Consider the following 18916-nt stretch of genomic DNA (forward strand, 5'->3'; position numbering starts at 1 on the left):
CAAGAATCCGACGTCCTGCGGAAGGCTAGCTTACATTAGCATTAGCATTGCCCTACTGGCCAAAATGGAATCACAGGAAGGTCTCCGGATCTAGTTCGGTATGCCAGCTAGTAACAAAGTGTGACATATTTTCGGGAGGACACTGAGTTCCCCTCAGTCATGCATAAACCTGTTTGCGTGCACTTACAGGTAAACTGCGTAATTTGACATGCAGAGAGTATCGAAATGGCTTCTACAAAATGCTTCCGCCGTCTACCGGATACCCTGATAAGGAATGCTAGTCTTCTAGTAGACGGAATGTGAGACTCTCCAACAGCACGTTGGAGGCGAAAGCGAAGAGGAAGATTGGGAAAGAAGGCGAGAAAAGAAAAGGACAGATGCTCTTGGCAGACTGGCAGGGAGTGGTACGCAGAAATCATGAAATGACCCAATCGTGACGTGAAGAAAAGGACTGGTTCTGCAAGAAGAGTGGAACGGGACCTAAAATTTTTATACGGGCACAGAAAATGAATTTCGAGATGTTCCACGATAAGTCAAGGGACTGGAGGAGTCTTTCATTTGAGGACACCGGAGACGCCTCGGAAACGTCTTCATAGCGTAATTGCCAGACTCTAGACGCTGCATTGAAGGCAGCCACATTAATCATTCAATTTCGTAGGCGGGCTTCAGAATATGCGGAAAACATAATTCTGGAACTTCCACCGATTCCGTTGCTTCCAGCATTCATCAAGCTTATTCATAGTAGCACCAGGGGGTATGCCATGGTACCAGGCTAATGATTGTGATAATGCTTTGTTCTTGACAGTTGAAATCCAAAAGACTTATCAGTTGTAAATTAACAGGAAAATTGATTAGAAGGCACTGTAAAAACAACATTTCGATTTTCTTTATTTTTAAGTGGTTACACATATGTTTCTAACAAATCTGTTTCAGCCATGCAACCCATGTGTTTTGACTTTGCAGTTGGTGTTCCGAGTGTCGCCATAGCGGTGGTAGTGATGGCCATGCAGTTCTGGTCGTCGGCTGGTTCAGCTGTCATCAACCTTCAGAGCATCGAGGTGCACCCCACGTGTCTGCGCCAGATTACCGCGAGCGTAGAGTACGCAGTTGCTGGTGTTTGCATGTCTCTTGTTCCGTACATCGTCTTTCAGGTACGTCCTACCAATGTGCAAAGCTTCTAAAGTAAATACTAAGGTTTACTGCTTGGGTCTACTGAAAATTATATTGAAACCAGTAAAGCAACTGTGGCCTGTAAATAAATGCTGGTTCAAGCGCAACAATTTAATCTTGGAGCTCTTCCGTCGGTCCATCTTTCCATAGAAAAACAACAATATGGGAAATTTGGGTCCACCCTGATGCAAAACACTTTTATTATTTATTTATTTATTCCCAAACTAGTTTCGGTAACAAATATTGCCATCTAAATTGAGTTTCTTAATTCTGAAATATGCAGAAATAGCACAGTTATAAAACGTTGTACAGGATTACTACATGTGCGCTGATTGCTTTTTAAATATTGTTTTCTATAAATTCTTTTATATATGCTATTTCCCCACGTTTTAGAATTAAAGAACCCACTGATGATGGAAACGTTTGTCGTTTTGGAAGGCGGACCCACCATTATCATATTGTTGTGGTTGTGTATAACAACTGTACAAAAGCAGTATAAAAGCTGGGAATCACGGTACAACATAAAAACAGTACAGGTTTCTTTTCATATACGTGTTGTTATTCTACGGTAAGAACAAAATTATTTAAAATTTGAAGATAATAAAATATTCTTTATGCAACGGCTCTAACTTAAATAAGAATACAAGTGCCATCACAGCAGTTTTCACTCATTTCAGAATGTTATTGTGAAACCACTTATTCTCCTCTTTTACAAATGCAATCATTTTAGCTAAATCCCTTCTCTTTCCTTCAGAAAACCTAGGTTCACAGCGTAGTGTAGCTGCAGTTGCTGAAGATCGGAAGGCTTCACGTTACTCTTCAAGGTGTACTACGGTATATTGATAATTTTCACTTATGGACCGTCGGCCAGCAACTGAATAAAACACAATTTTAGTGCCATACGCGTTTCGCCTTTATTTTCTGCAAGGCATCATCAGTGGCAGGTTGCGTAGACAGTTTCTTACATATTACGCTCCTGTTGCATTTTTGGTGTTGTTCTTCTTCCTATGAGCGCCAATTTGCTGTTTTTTCGGCATGCCACAGCACTATGCACTGAACGCTTGTTTTAATGCAATGTTTTGGTTTCTGTTGCTGACTGTCAAAAAATGGCACTAAAATTGTGTTTTATTCAGTTGCTGTCAGACGGTCCACAAGTGAAAATTATCAATATACCGTAGTATTACGCGCAACTGAGGAGGACAGGATCACAAAAGTTGAAGATGTCTTCAAGGTGTAATTTTCCTTGAACTCTTCAGTTATTTGGTAACCGTGATAGCGTTACGGAGATGTTTAATAAACTCAAGTGGCAGACTCTGCAAGAGAGGCGCTCTGCATCGCGGTGTAGCTTGCTCGCCAGGTTTCGAGAGGGTGCGTTTCTGGATGAGGTATCGAATATATTGCTTCCCCCTACTTATACTTCCCGAGGAGATCACGAATGTAAAATTAGAGAGATTAGAGCGCGCACGGAGGCTTTCAGACAGTCGTTCTTCCCGCGAACCATACGCGACTGGAACAGGAAAGGGAGGTAATGACAGTGGCACGTAAAGTGCCCTCCGCCACACACCGTTGGGTGGCTTGCGGAGTATCAATGTAGATGTAGATGTAGACATTCAGGTTTGATCAATACAGAGTCCCTAGGCGTTCAGCAGTCAGTCTGATCCACTGTGCTTTTGAAATATTCACACTGGTAAACTTTTATATTTTTCGGCAGCTGACTTAAAGTCGTAAACATCTGTTTCTGGTATCGTGTGCTTCGTTTCAGTGAGAGGGGAACTAAATCTTTCGCAGCTACACGCAGCGTTAGCCTCTTGCATTTCTCAAAATCACGATCGCAGAACGTAGAAGTGTGTCGTCTTGCCAAAATTTTGTGTATTATTTCCGTAATGTAACCCTTTGCTATTAGGTAAAGCCACAGAAACACCGTCTGATTTTTGTTCTGCCCACAGCAGCAGTCAGTTCATGTTATTAGTTTCTTTTTAGAAATAAGTTTCGATGTAAAGGCTTGATGCACACAGGAAGCAGTTGCATTCCACGTACGGCCACATGGAAGGGATACATGTGACCGGTTTGATTATCACCAAAACGAATGCAAAAGTTGTAATTTGACAGCTCCAATAAGTAGTACATTTCACTGTGCCTGAATGAAGGAAGAGTATATTCCTTCCCTTCGCTGCGTAGTTTCTATCTTTCGCTTTGAGCTCCACCTTCATTTCTCTTTCTCCATTTTAGTGGAATTTTCCTTTACATTTTGTAATATTCTGTGCTATTTCTGTTGTTAGACACGAATGCCGTTTTGTGACAGCTGTAAACACTGTTTCCCGCTGCTCTGGTGCTTGTGTCAGAATGTGTGTCATTGGCCTTCGCAAGCACAGCGGAATTTCACCTACAACTCAAATTTTCATTTTTTGGCGCATGACCCGTTATTTACTTACATGCCCCAATTTCGAGTACGTGCTGAACCATCCAGTCACTGATGGCGTTATTTTGAGTGTTTGCTTCATTACAGTGAATCTTGTGATTTTAAAACAATTCTAATCACGTGTGTAATACCTCCTAATTGTGCTTCTTTCAACTTTAGCACAACTTGATCTTCAGTGACTCAAACGACTGTTTTTATACTTGATTCCATTTTATCAAAATAAACAAGAAATTAAAGAACTGTGTGCTCTGCAGTAACTTGTTGCAATGTCTCACTGGCTCGATGACAAATGTGCTTTATTCTTAATTTGACTCTCTCTCTCTCTCTCTCTCTCTCTCTCTCTCTCTCTCTCTCTCTCTCACACACACACACACACACACACACACACACACACACACACACACACACACACAAGCATAAACACACGCACATACACTAAATACTGCGATAAATTCTCTTTACGTTATTGAACTGATAAATATCTACTCTGATAGACAACTTTACTGTCAGAGCACTCTCTCACTTCTTTACATACTAACGCATCTAGTATTTGTACTCAAACACTCACACAATCATACTACACAGAGGCGCACAAATACAGCGTAGTGAAGTACAATAATACTAATTTCCTGAGAAAATAGTATTGAATACTGGACAATGTCTCTGTTTAGGCGCTGATGACCACGCTGTTTAGCGCCCGAAAACCTCAAACCACACACACACTCTGCTTAAATTCAAGTAGAACTATGAATTCCCTAACGTGACGTTACAAGAGCTCCATCTGTAATGACCCTGCTAAAACTTTACAAAACAACTTGCGGGTAAGCAATTGTATTCGCACTAAAACTGTATGGAAAATAACTACAAGAAAAGTCACTATTGCTGTGTACTCGATAACAAATGTGCTGAGCACTGACAGCGTGAACATATTCCTATAGTTTTTGAAATACAAAAGAGTTTAGATTTAATACGTAATTTCTGAATGTTCATTACTCTTCTAATACGTTCTAAATCATAAACTGCACCCAAATACTAAATGATGCGTATTATTACATTCTCGTACACACAGCTTGCTGTAGATGTTTTGAGCGTGGAGTCAAAGATGTGATTCGGCGCTTTTTCTATCAGAGATAGTCGTAACTGCCGACAATGGAAGATGGTTACTGTGATTTTCGACTGTCAAGGTGTCGCAGAACCAGGCTGCTGACAATACGGTGCCAGTTCTCGATTCAGCCGTTATGAATTACGTAAAAAATATTTTTCTGCAACCAACTGCTCTAAAAATCGATTTGCTTACATGAAATGCCACAAACATTGTATACAAAATTGCAGCTGCGATTTAAATGTGGTCTATGAGCAAAACTAAAATCGTAAATACATAAGTGATGTCACAGTTCGCAAAGAAAGATTTAAGTGTTCGTTTTTCCTGCATTCTCTTCGAGAGTGGAACGGTAGACAAGCAGCTTGAAGGTGGTTCGATAAATCCTCCGTCAGGCATTTAATTGCGAATTGCAGAGTATTCTTGTAGATGTAGATGTACAAGAGGAACGCGCTGGCACAACAGATTTATATCATCGAGCAATGTGTGCTTTATATTTAAACTTTCACTCAAACGTACTATGCCTCTACACTACAAACTGATAAAAATTGTTTGTTAACAAAATCCGTATAATATTCGCTGATTCAGATAAAGACAACACATTTATACAAGAATTTTATCTCACTGAACGAATAAAGTCCACTTCACTTACTCTAACGACAATACAGCCCGCTCATCTTCTGCTGGCAGATTCAAATCGAAGTCCAGTTTCTTACTGGGTTCTACAAAACTACATCGCATCTGATTTTCACCATACACGATTGTTGGTTCCTCTTGCTTCTCTCCTTTTTCTTTAAATCTTCCTCAGAAAATTAGTTTCGCTTCTTCTTCCCTCAATATAACATCTTCTCTTCTTGAGCCGTTTTCACTGCTTCCGGATATTTTGTATACTTGATGTTCAACACAGATTTTGTCATTACATTTCTCCAAGACGCAATAGCTCAGTCTCTTCCAAAACATCTTCGCTGTGTCTGATAATCCTGTTAAACTGTAACAATGTAACTTCTTCACATGATTGTATGTCTCTCTCCTTCAGCTCAAAGCATCACATTCAGGAATTTGACTCACAAAACTTCTACTTCCCACAATCCGTATAACGATCCTCCATTAACGTATTTCCGTGACGTACACCATAGCTTCACTTTTAGATACACAGTTGTTTCCCAGTTGGCATAATACTTAGTTTAAAATAACCGCAAAATTTACGTTGACTTTATGTAAAGGTGCAACACCAAAGCACATGCTTGCAGATACGATTATATATTTAAATTTAAGTTATATTTTACGTTATGATTTGTCTAAGAAAAATCAGTAAAAATGTATATTAAATCAAAATTACAACCATGACCAATAACTGTGGCGAAGAATGTTAGTAGAATCACTCCATGTTAATTACAGAGTAGAAAATCTCCGGCACCCTTTCCCAGAATAATTCTTTGCAATGGTCTTTGCTTATCCTGCAGATCATGCAAAAACTATTTTTACCTGGGCTGATGAAGAGAGGAGATTATGTCACCTTGGCGAACCTTCGGAACAAGTTGAGCGACCATTGATGTCATCCCTTGTCAAAAGAATGTCGTCCAAGTTTTAAGTGTCGCTGTTTAGTGTAGTTTACTATGAAGAGAATGTGTAGGCTGCGCCATTTGTACTGATGATCTAAATGAGAGCAAGGGCAGCGTGAATACCAGAGCCGGCACATGGTGTAACCCTGTCTAATGGCACCTCTCAGACTGCCGAGCTTAACGTTATCTGAAATACTGTCACCTGCCATATGGCGTAGGGCCTACAAGGATTGTGTGTCAAATTCTTAGCATTACAACTTAATAACAGATTTAACTGGGAGGAGCATACGACAGAACTGCTGAAGCGCCTAAACAAATCTCTATGTGCTGTGTGAATGTTGTCAGACACAGATGTTACAAAAATTAAAAAACAAGCTAGTGTAATGCGTACTTTCATTCCATAATGTCATACGGAACTATTTTCTGGAGTAACTCATGAAGCCAAGCTAAAGATTTCCGAGCCCAAAAACGTGGAATATGAATTATTTGTGATGTGAACTCAAGAATGTCCTGCAGAGGGCTACTTAAGGCTTCCCAATATATTTATACCTTAACGAAATTCGTCATAAAAAAGATATACAGGGTGGTCCATTGATAGTGACGAGGCCAAATATCTCACGAAATAAGCATCAAACAAAACAACAAAGAACGAAACTCGTCTAGCTTGAAGGGCGAAACCAGATGGCGTTATGGTTGGCGCGCTAGATGGCGCTGCCATAGGTCAAACGGATATCAACTGCGTTTTTTAAAATAGGAACCCCCATTTTTATTACATATTCGTGTAGTACGTAAAGAAATATGAATGTTTTAGTTGGACCACTTTTTTCGCTTTGTGATAAATGGCGCTGTAATAGTCACAAACGTATAAGTACGTGGTATCAGTGCGGACGGTATTTGCTTCGAGATACATTACCCGTGTTAAAATGGACCGTTAACCAACTGCGGAAAAGGTCGACATCGTGTTGACGTATGGCTATTATGATCCAAATGCCCAACGGGCGTGTGCTATGTATGCTGCTCGGTATCCTGGACGACATCATCCAAGTGTCCGGAACGTTCGCCGGATAGATACGTAATTTAAGGAAACAGGAAGTGTTCAGCCACATGTGAAACGTCAAGCACGACCTGCAACAAATGATGATGCCTAAGTAGGTGTTTTAGCTGCTGTCGCGGCTAATCCGCACGTCAGTAGCAGACAAATTGCGCGAGAATCGGGAATCTCAAAAACGTCGGTGTTGAGAATGCTACATCAACATCGATTGCACCCGTACCATATTTCTATACATCAGGAATTGCATGGCGACGACTTTGAACGTCGTGTACAATTCTGCCACTGGGCACAAGAGAAATCACGGGACGATGACAGATTTTTTGCACGCGTTCTATTTAGTGACGAAGTGTCATTCACCAACAGCGGTAACGTAAACCGGCGTAATATGCACTATTGGGCAACGGAAAATCCACGATGCCTGCTACAAGTGGAACATCAACGACCTTGGCGGGTTAATGTATGGTGAATCATTATGGAAGGAAGGATAATTGGCCCCCATTTTGTCGATGGCAATCTAAATGGCGCAATGTATGCTGATTTCCTACGTAATGTTCTACCGATATTACTACAAGATGTTTCACTGCGTGACAGTATGGCGATGTACTTCCAACATGATGGATGTCTGGCACATAGCTTGCGTGCGGTTGAAGCGGTACTGAATAGCATATTTCATGACAGTTGGATTGGTCGTCGAAGCACCATACCATGACCCGCACGTTCACCGGATCTTACTTACCCGGATTTCTTTCTGTGGGGAAAGTTGAAGGATATTTGCCATCGTGATCCATCGACATCGTCTGACAACATGCTCAGCGCTTTTTCCATGCATGTTCGAACATTACAGAAGGCGAACTACTCGCTGTTGGTAGGAATGTCGTTACACGTATTGCCAAATGCATTGAGGTTGACGCACATCATTTTGAGCATTTATTGCATTAATGTGGTATTTACAGGTAATCAGGCTGTAACAGCATGGAATCTCAGAAAATATCAGTTCACAATGGTACATGTATCACAATGGAACAACGGAAATAAAATGTTCTAACGTACCTACGTTCTGTATTTTAATTTAAAAAACCTACCTGTTACCAAGTATTCGTCTAAAATTGTGAGCCATTTTTGCCCGGTCATGATCAATGGACCACCCTGTATATTTTTTTCCAAATCAGCAGCTCTGTTCATGGAATCAGCTCTAGAAATAAGAATAACTTTCACAATGATTTAAAGTCACCTACTTGGTTCGGAAAGCTGTCCACCATTCCGCAGTATACATTTTCAATAACATGCCAGCAGCCATGCATCACTAATAAAAAAGTTCATTTTGAGAAGAGTGTAAAGGATTTAATGGTGGCCAACTCCTCCTTCTCCACTGATGAATTTCCTAGCAGAACATATTGAGCATGTATGTTATTAATATTACCACATAATGTGAATATTGCTTACAATCCGACATCGGTACCAATTTTGTGCTGTGACGCAATCATTGTAAGTAAGTGCTGTAATTTTTTTTCCTTATTTGATGATGTGTGGTTACAATTGCTCAAGAATTATCATATGCACCTAAGAGTGTTTCACATTTAACATTTGGTGACGAGTTTTATATCATTTTAAATGTAAATAGGCTTAAGATTTGTTTTCTAATCGACTCCAATCCACAAGGTAATTTCATTTCGAATATGTGGAAGGTACATTAGCATATCTGGTCGTATTTTGTAAATATTTACTGTGTATGCTTACTTTCTGTGATGGTCGACGTCCTAGAGGATGTCCTCACTACGGCGCGCGGGGTAGCCGCATGCTCTAGGGCGTCTTGTCACGTCCGTGTGGCTTCCCCCGTCGGAGGTTCAAGTCCTCCCTCGGGCATGGGTGTGTGGGTTGTCCTTATTGTAAGTTAGATTAAGTAGTGTGTAGCGCTTAGAGAGCGATGACCTCAGCAGTTTGGTCCCATAAGACCTCACCACAAATTTCCAAATTTCTCCTCACTATCGGTCAATTCGAACGAAAAGTACATCTAATCTAATCTGCGTCTGCCGTCTCAAAACTTGGTTGGCACAGACTGTGACGCGCACACCTCATATGCCCCAAAGCTAGAAGTGGCATGGCTTCACCACGGGTGCCGCCACTCACCCAACGACAACTTGCCCCATGACGTCACCACCGTTGTGACGGCTCCCCATCTATTGCGGCTGCTGAGACCAGCCACTGACTCACGCTGGCGTGACGTGAGCAAACCTCCTGTAGGTGTGAGGTGGTCCGTTCTCCACCTGCAGTGGGCGCTCACCTTTGGCAGTGGAACCTGTCCAATTCCAGCCACGGAAGCCGCTGGGTGTGTTATTTTACCTGCCCGGAAGAGGAGGGGACGATATGTTGTCTCACCGACGCTGCTCGGATCGACTGTGGACAGTCTTTTGCTTCTTCAGCACTATCATTCTTTTTACAAAAAAAATCGATAAAGATTAATAACAACATATATAAGTACATCATAATACCCAGCCATTTCTCCTAGTAAACATGAAAAGAAGTCATAGTGGACGGACACAAGAAGCTGTCAGAAAACTAGCTTTAATAACAGAAATTCAAAAGGTAGACAGGATTGCATAGATTCATCCCCTCTGGGACCAAAATATAATCATTGACAAACAGTTACAAAGCTTTAAATGCATGATCTTCACTTTAAAATTCATTATAAGAAAAATATGATGTTTATTACAATAAGGTACTCCTGGCACTATCGACAAGAAGGTATATTACACAACACAATAAAAAGTCCTATCTACTTATCTATAAGTAACTGGGATGAGGCATGAGGTGAAGGAGAAGGGAGTAGTTCCTGCTACTACCATTTCCTTCAAACTACATAACTACTCCAAGTATATTTTCTTCAAACTACATCACTACTAGAGATATGAGTATCCCCCTTCTCACTACTGTCAAGATTTACACAGACCACATATCCACATAAGAGGTACTGTGTCAGAACAACTTGAAGCTGGTTAGTCTACCTCAGTCTACTTCATCACATACACCGGCTATTGTGGACCATCTGCTATATTCAGATTTCCACTTCTCAGTTACTATTGCTGCTTCGTAGGGACTAGTGACTGTCCACACTTCTTCAACACATTTATTCAATCTTCAATGGCCAAGTAGCAAGTATCCCACTTTTCGTCACAATAAAGCTATAGCTGGAAAAACACCTATATAGTAACATACAGGCACAGCACAACCACACAATGACATGGCAAAACTCTCATATACATACTATTTAATCCACTTGTAACAGTCATCCCTGCCTACAGATGACACTGATTACCTCACACGAGGGCTATAGTCGATCTATATCATGAACTTATTATTTAGTGCGTCTCTCATCAATACGAGTGTTATTCTCATTTAGACGCCATTTTTACGAAAATTCTTTCTCCCAGTCAGAATTGCCATCATTATTCACATTACACTCCTCAATAATATATCTCGGTTGTCATCGCGGATTGAGCGTTCCATGACAGAAAAGCGTAAAAAATAACAGTACACTATTAATATGCAGCAACAACGAAATCTAATTTGGAAATTTACTGTGAACAAATTAGTTGCACTACAATTCTTCTTTCAGGTTGCGCCTCTCTCAGTGTGTATAGCGTAAAAGAATGATGCTTTCCTCACTGGCTGGCGAATAAAACTTCCATAAAGTCTCGCTTCCTACATTAACATGAGCAAGGCACTTCCTTCCAGCCAACATTCTTCTCATAACAGCCACGTATTTCTATAAGTTGACATATAATATTTCTTATTTCCTCTGATTCATTGATGTTAAAAGCTTGAGTGACTAAGAAATCTGAGATTTTCTGAAAGACACAATGCTGCATAAAAAGGCGTTCATATCATCTAGCAGTCTTCCAAAGCACAATACTTAAATTCGACCATACTTGTTGTCTTTGTAACAGATTACTTCAAGATTGTACTCCATATTATTTTAAAATCGTGAGAACCAGGCCCACTTACAATTTAACCAGGAAATATTTAGCCAGTGATGACACAAATACAGGCATTATGCCTCGGAGAACCTAATAGACTATTCTCTTGACACAAGGATAGTTAAGTACACAAGCGAACACTCACACGATATAGATTTTTGATGAAGAAACTTTATATCCTATGATCATCTTCTGTTTATTCCATGGAAACTTTAACATTTGACACATGGTGCAACCCCTTGCAACATTTGACCTGTAGAGTTTCTAACTACACAGCAGTCTGATGCACTATCCTGCGTATAGATTCTGAAAAACTTCTGCTGTTTACTTCAGTCCGAAGACTAGTTTGATGCAGCTCTCCATGCTACTTTATACTGTGCAAGCCTCTTCATCTCCGAATAACTACTACAACCTGCATCTTTCTGAATCTGCTTAGTGTATTCATTTCTTAGTCACCCTCTGCAGTTTTTATCCTCCACGCTGAACTTCAGTTCTAAACTGGTGATCCCTTGATGACTCAGAACGTGTCCTACCAGCCGATCCCTTCTTCTAGTTAAGTTGTGCCACGATTTCCTCCCCAATTCTATTCAATGCCTCCTCATTAGCTACGTGGTCTACCCATCTAATCTTCAGCATTCTTCTGTAGCACCACAATTCGAAAGATTCTATTCTCTTCTTGTCCCCACCGTTTATCGTCCATGTTTCACTTCCATACAGGGCTACGCTTCATACAAATACTTCCACAAAAGACTTCCTGTCACTTAAATTTATACTCCATGTTAACAAATTTCTCTTCTTCAGAAACGCTTTCCTTGTTATTGCCAGTATACATATTATATCCTCTGTACTTCGACCATCATCAGTTATTTTTCTCCCCAAATAGCAAATCTCATTTACTACTTTAAGAGTTTCTTTTAATAATCTAATTCTCTCAGCAATCTCTGATTTAATTCAACTACATTTCATTATCGTCGTTTCGCTTTTGTTGATGTTCATCTTATATCCTCCTTTCAAGACAATGTCCACTCTATTCAGCTGCTCTTCCACGCCCTTGCATTCTCTGAAAGAACCACAATGACGTCGGCAAACCTCAAAGTTTTCATTTCTTCTCCATGGATTTTAATTCTCTAAATGTTTCTTTTACTTCCTTTACTGATTGCTTAATATACAGATTGAATAACATTGGGGGTAGGCTACAACCGTGTCTCACTTCCTTCTCAATCACTTCTTCCCTTTCATGCCCCTCAACTGTCATCTGGTTTCTGTACAAATTGTAAATAGGCTTTCGCTCCCTGTATTTTACCCCAGTCACTTTCAGAATTTGAAAGAGAATATTCCATTCAACATCGTAAAAAGCTTTTTCAAAGTCTACAAATGCCAGAAACGTAGGTTTGCCTGTCTAAATCGTAGGGACAATATTGCCGCGCGTGTTTCAACATTTCTGCGGAATCCAAACTGATCTTCCCCGAGGTCGGCTTCTACTAGTTTTTCCGTTCATTTGTAAAGAATTCGTGTTAGTATTTTGCAACCAAGACTTATTAAAGTGATAGTTCGGCAATTTTCACAGCTGTTGACACTTGCTTTCGTCGGGATTGGAATAATTATATTCTGCTTGAATTCTGGGGGCATTTTTCCTCTTTCATACATATTGCTTACCACAAGGAAGAGTTTCGTCATGACTGTCTCTCCCAAGGCTATCAGTGGTTCTAATGGAATGTTGTCTACACCCAGGACCTTGTTTCGACTTAGGTCTTTCAGAAGCCTGTCAAATTCTTCTCACAGTATCATATCTCCCATTTCATCTTCGTTTACTTCCTTTTCCATTTCCATAATATTGCCCTCAAGTACATCGGCCTTGTATAGACCCTCTGTATACTCCTTCCATCTTTCTGCTTTCTCTACTTTGCTTAAGACTGGGTTGCCATTTGAGGTCTTGAAATTCACACATGCGGTTCTCTTTTCTCCAAAGATCTCTTTAATTATCCTGTGGGGAGTACCTATCTTACCCCTAGTGATATATGCCTGTAAATCCTTACATTTGTCCTCTACCGATCCATGCTTAGCCACTTTACAGATCCTGTCGATCTCACTTTTGAAACGTTTGTATTCCTTTTTTCCTGCTTCATTACCGCATTTTTATATTTTCTTCTTTCATCAATTAAATTCATTATCTCTTCTGTTACACAAGATTTTCTTCTAGCTCTCGTCCTTTTATTTATTTGATTCTGTAATGCCTTCACTATTTCATGTCTCAGAGGTGCCCATTTCTTTGTCCCATTCTTGTCAATCGTTCCCTAATGGTCTCTCTCACACCCTCTACTGGTTCTTTCAGTTTATCCAGGTCCCATCTCCTTAAATTCCCACCTTTTTGCAGGTTCTTCAGTTTTAATCTACAGTTCATAACCAATAAATTGTGGTCAGAGTCCACATCTGTCCCTGGAAATGTCTTACAATTTAAAACCTGGTTCCTAAAACTCTGTCTTACAAGTATGTAATCTATCTGAAACGTTCCAGTGTATCCAGGCCTCTTCCACGTACACAACCTTCTGTGTGTATGACAGTCAATGAAACCTCTTGTCTGACTCTTAGTTCCTCTTTCGAAACCGAAGCCTTATTTCTTCATCTTCCCTTTTCTGATTCTTTGAGAACAGTTTCAGTCGCAAGTTGAACAACGACCTTTCGCAGTCTCCCTTTACCAGGTAGAAAACTGACCAATTCCCAAGTTCTGTTTGGATATTACTTATTTTTCAAAACTAATAGGGTAGCTTATCCTATGGATCTGTGATGTAGCTCATTTATGATATTTTAGAAGCCTTGAAGTAGACATCCGAGGGCTATGATGTTACGAACGATAAACCTGGCATAACGTACCTAAGTCCTTAATTCCTTCATGATCTTACTGAAGGGTTACAAGCAAGGTGGTAACGTGAGGTGTAACCAGCTTGATTCTTCTCCATGCGAATTCCACTTGCCATTATCTGGAACAAAATTGCCGACCACTGTCTTAGATAATTTTTACTACTCATCCTACATCAAACAGGAAGTCAGTGTGAAAGGTGTTTACTACTGTGTTTGTGGTTGTGCTCGACAATGGGTGTGGGTGTATCAAATTTCAGAGTCAACTCAGTGGCTATTATTCGTTGGAGGGGCTCTTACAGATCCTTGGTGGTGGTCTAATTCGTATAGAAATTATAGGACACAAAAAGAGCTAAATTACTATTAGTGGACAGTTTTTACTTTTTGCGTACCATGCTAGTTGCCACGGCTCTCTTTATATGTCTCTTCACGCTACTGAAATACAATGATTCCCTAAATTTGGACAAAAGTTTCCTGACGCCATAATTTGCATTACTATGATGCATGAGTTTTGTCTATGAGTTCCTCTGGAACGCAGAGAACCCAGTGTGTGTCACAAATCCCCCTTTTATTGAACAGCGCATTATTTTTGACTAATTAAAACTAGCATATCACGATTACCTCATGATCTCTCCTCTTTGTCTTCATAGTTTTAAAAATTGTGTTCTTATCTTGTTCCTGGTCTAGGATCACAAGAAGTGCCATGTATTTTTCCAAACGGGTTTGTTATAGGTATATGAAACTGAAGTTATTTATTCCCTGATCTATTTCAGTACGTCAGATTAAAGCAGTGGGTGCTTAAGACAGCATATTCTCCGTGATATTCTGCAAACCTCGTGCAAAGACGATTTGACATGTACATTCTTGATGGTAGAGGACCCATCAGGCTAAACAACCACAGGTTAATTTAAGCGTCATAAAGGACTGAAGTGCTTTATGACTGTAATAAACTTTTGTCTCTTGTCCAAACAGAGAATACCTGAAGTTGAAGAAACCCCGTATCATGGCAAGCACCTCTAGCTGTGTTACTGAATAGTTCTTTTCGGATTTACTCAGTACATGACACATGAACATTGCAACCCCCAGAACCATTACTTCCTCTTTGGTGTACTCTTGGAACGAGGTAACACCAAGCCCATTCCATGAACTGTCTAACAATAAATAGAATTACAATGACAACCCCAGATGTACCAGTATGGGGGCACAAACAACTCTTCTTTCATTTCATCAAACTCGTTCTGCACTCACTTGTCCCAATCCCAGGCTGCCTGTTTACCATTTGAGCTGCAGAAAACTGGTTGTGGGTATGCTTTACATGTAAATAAACCTTTTCTATAAATTTGTTAAGCTCAAAATCCATGCAATTGCCATTCATTAAATGGTACAGGAAAAACTCAAATCACTCGCTGTTCTTCTTGGCCAGGCTGTATTCCTTCCGCAGACAGCAAATATCCCACAAAGTTCAGTTCATTTTAGTGAATTTTAACCTGGCAAGATTTATATTTATGCCCTAGCACTGAAAAGCATCCAATAAAGTATCCTGGATCTCACAATATTCAGCGATTAACACATCTTTCTCATTCCGTTCTGAATGTCATAGAAGACAAATTCCAACTGAAGGTAAGCTGCTGGAATTAGTAGCATCTGCCTAAATAGAGGAAGGGGTGTAGTTCGGCCTTTCAGCAAGTGTGACCGACTGATTTTAACATCGTGACCCCATGAAATTTATGTAATAATTAGTCCAACGGATCAGGACAGTCAGTTTCTGCTTGAGTTGTGGTGTTGAGCGGTCTAATTGACCCATCCTTCTTCATAACACTAAGGAGAGATTGTTGTATGAGCTGACTTCTGCTTTGATAGCAACTTGGTCTAACAAATTACTAATCTCCGTCCCCATCTTCCCTTGACAGATCCATTGATCAAGTAACGTCTTACAAAAAATTCATTGAGTTCTGTAGCTCAGAACTAGTACGCAAAATCCCTAATCGTGCCCGGCCCCCCACAGCAGACATTCTTGTACGATTCCAAAATCGATTCTAGTGCTGTTCTCTCATTATTGTCAATATGTGGCACATCCTTCCATGGATTATACGTCACACATGTCTTTCTCATCTGTTACCCTTGAGGGGGAAATTGATTAAACCATATTGAAATTTACCCAGACGCCTCAGAAATAGTTCCCTGGAGTGCATCACCAGTCCTAGATATTCACTCTCTTGACTATCCCCAATTTAGGTAGCCATCGAAAACAAGCATAATTGGGAGGCCACCCAGACACAACAAGACTGATTTTTCTTATAGACAAATGACATTCCTGTACTGGCCCAGGAAATCCCGACCTAGAAGTGTTTCCGTCTACACGACTAGCACCATGGAAAAGTTTGCACTTAGAATGAAACTGACATGAAAGCTCAATCCACATCTGACTCTTCATGCCTACACTCTTTCCTGGAATTACACCAGTTACCTTAGTCTTCTGTAACGAGAAAACTGGCCCAGGCCTGTGTCTTATCACAGAGGCTTGACGCTCCACGTCCAAAATACACTGGACCATGACATCTGGAATATTTTAGGGTGCTTAAGAGTTTATAGTTCTTAGTCCTCCTCACACAACAAAATTCGTTTACAGTGTCATCACTTCTCTCTCATGCAGCCCATCAGCCCCCTCGATGGCCAGTATTGCCTATAACTTTCGCGTCCCCTGAATTGCGTACGTTACTATGTGGGTCTGGTCACAAGTTTCCACGAAACATGAGGTACACCATCATTTAAAGTTCGCTAGTTGTCTTGAAACCGACGACATTCATTGTCATTCTGACACAGATACCATTCATCAGGACACACCTGCGGTTGTTCTTGTTGCAAGAAGTATACTCTGCCGACAATTTCTTTCATAATTAGACACCCTCACCTATTATGCCTTTCATCTTTATACGTGTGTTGCGGAGTGTCCACTCTCACCACTGTGATCCTCCCCTGCTCCTTCCCGCCCCCCGCCCCAGAGGTGTGATCCACCGTATTCCTGACATAGTCAAAGTCCTGGAGGAGGGCTGGGTTGGTTGATGTCTCGCATATGTCGATTTGCAATAATAATCGCCGGGCACAACTTACTCAGAAATTTTATTAGAAAAATGTGGCTTAACGCTGTCGGATCATATGGACTGTTCCTCTTGATCACATATTTAAAAAATAAGATGGGAACAAGGCAGTCAGACTAATAATAATTCGGTATCATTAATATGCTGCCTTTGATCTGGTCTTGGGTACTTCAGGGCCAAAACTTGGCTAAAAAGATACTGCTGAACTTTTCACAGGAAGCACAACCGTGCGTTATTAACTGATTTACGCAGCAACCTCATCATGTAAATGCCTACAAACAAACTGCATCTTTAGTCGCATCCCCACAAAAGCGATAGTTTGAGCCCGAACTTTTCCGTACACGCCCATGGTTGCTGTTCATTTGTGGAACCTGGGTACATTATATACTGTTGTACAGAGAAAAGTTATGGCTTTGTTTTGCCTAACGTCAGATGCCATGTGTGGGGAGGCACCCCCTATAGTATGCAGTGTTTCCTGAAGTATCCTCAAGTTTTCGCAACTCTTCACCTTTCGTCTTCCGTCTTTTGTTACAGCAGTCATCGTGATCCCGGATCGGGGAGGTGCGTGAATCTGTTTCACTACGTCTCTGTTCCCCTTCGCCATCACTCGTTCACTGCAGGTGCAGCAAAGCCTCACGGCTGAACTGATATATTTGTACTTTTTTTTTTAACCTCAAGAGTTACTGCACTTATTAGCCGTCATTTGCAGTGAAGGACTGTCTATGGTCTGAGTCACTATCGGTACAGAGAGACAGTTATTCGACAGTCATCACAAGACGTCACAGTCGTTCCTACCATCTTGGCGAACGCTGTACTGCGCGATTAACTGCACAGATCTCACTGCACGAGACAACACTTCTCGTTTTTACTACATTCAGAAAATGCAAAAGCCTTCTACTTATTTCACACGCACGTTCATTATCACATATTATGTCCGCCCCGATAGCTGAGTGGTCAGCGTGACGGATTGCCGTCCTGACGGGCGCGTATTGGATTCCCGCCTCGGTCGGGGATTTTCTCCGCTCAGGCACCGGTTGTTGTGTTGTCTTCATCATTCCATCCCAATCCGGAGCGTAGGTCGCCCAATGTGGGGTCTAAAGCAATAAGACCTGCACCAAGGCGGCCGGACCTGCCCCGTAAGGGACCTCCTGGTCAATGACGCCAAACGCCCATTTCCATTTCCACTACATATTATATGTGTACGCTCTGGGCACTGAAACGAAAGCAAACAAAAACCCCAAAAGTACGAAAACAACATCTACCAATACATTTCTCAAACATCGAAGTAAATCTGTTAGGCTACACCGAACAAACGGTAATGTATGATTTCTGAAACTGAAGGGTAAATTGTTGCTACAAATCCTACTACTCAACTGTTAACCGGAAGCTTTCAAAGTAAGGACTATCCAGGCGCCGTCGCCACATGGAAGTTGATTGAGTGAAAACTTGTCGTTGTCTTATGTCGTGGGTTAGCGCCACATGGGGTCTATCGAATTTCATTCGTGCACATCCTATTCCCAGCATTGATTGCTCATCGGGTAAGCTACCTTCAAACAGAAGAATTCGCCCAACAAGTAAGAAGATATTTTCTGTGTTTTATATGCTTGGGATAACTAGCATTAATGAGTTCAGTACGAGTGTTAGGTATGTCGGAGTAGACAAGCTGACCTCATGACCGAAGCAATAC

General features: G+C 40.9%; 1 protein-coding gene across 1 annotated transcript in view; it reads left to right on the plus strand.

The window, feature by feature from the left end:
* The window catches only part of LOC124788450 (solute carrier family 22 member 7-like), a 158364-nt gene that overhangs the window by 125297 nt on the left and 14151 nt on the right, over nucleotides 1-18916 (plus strand). Inside the window, exon 8 of the mRNA XM_047255722.1 lies at nucleotides 964-1151. Within this exon, the coding sequence (XP_047111678.1) occupies nucleotides 964-1151 (188 nt within the window). The remainder of the gene's footprint in view (nucleotides 1-963; nucleotides 1152-18916) is intronic.

The sequence above is a fragment of the Schistocerca piceifrons genome, chromosome 3 (assembly GCF_021461385.2).
Source record: "Schistocerca piceifrons isolate TAMUIC-IGC-003096 chromosome 3, iqSchPice1.1, whole genome shotgun sequence".
Classification (NCBI taxonomy): domain Eukaryota; kingdom Metazoa; phylum Arthropoda; class Insecta; order Orthoptera; family Acrididae; genus Schistocerca; species Schistocerca piceifrons.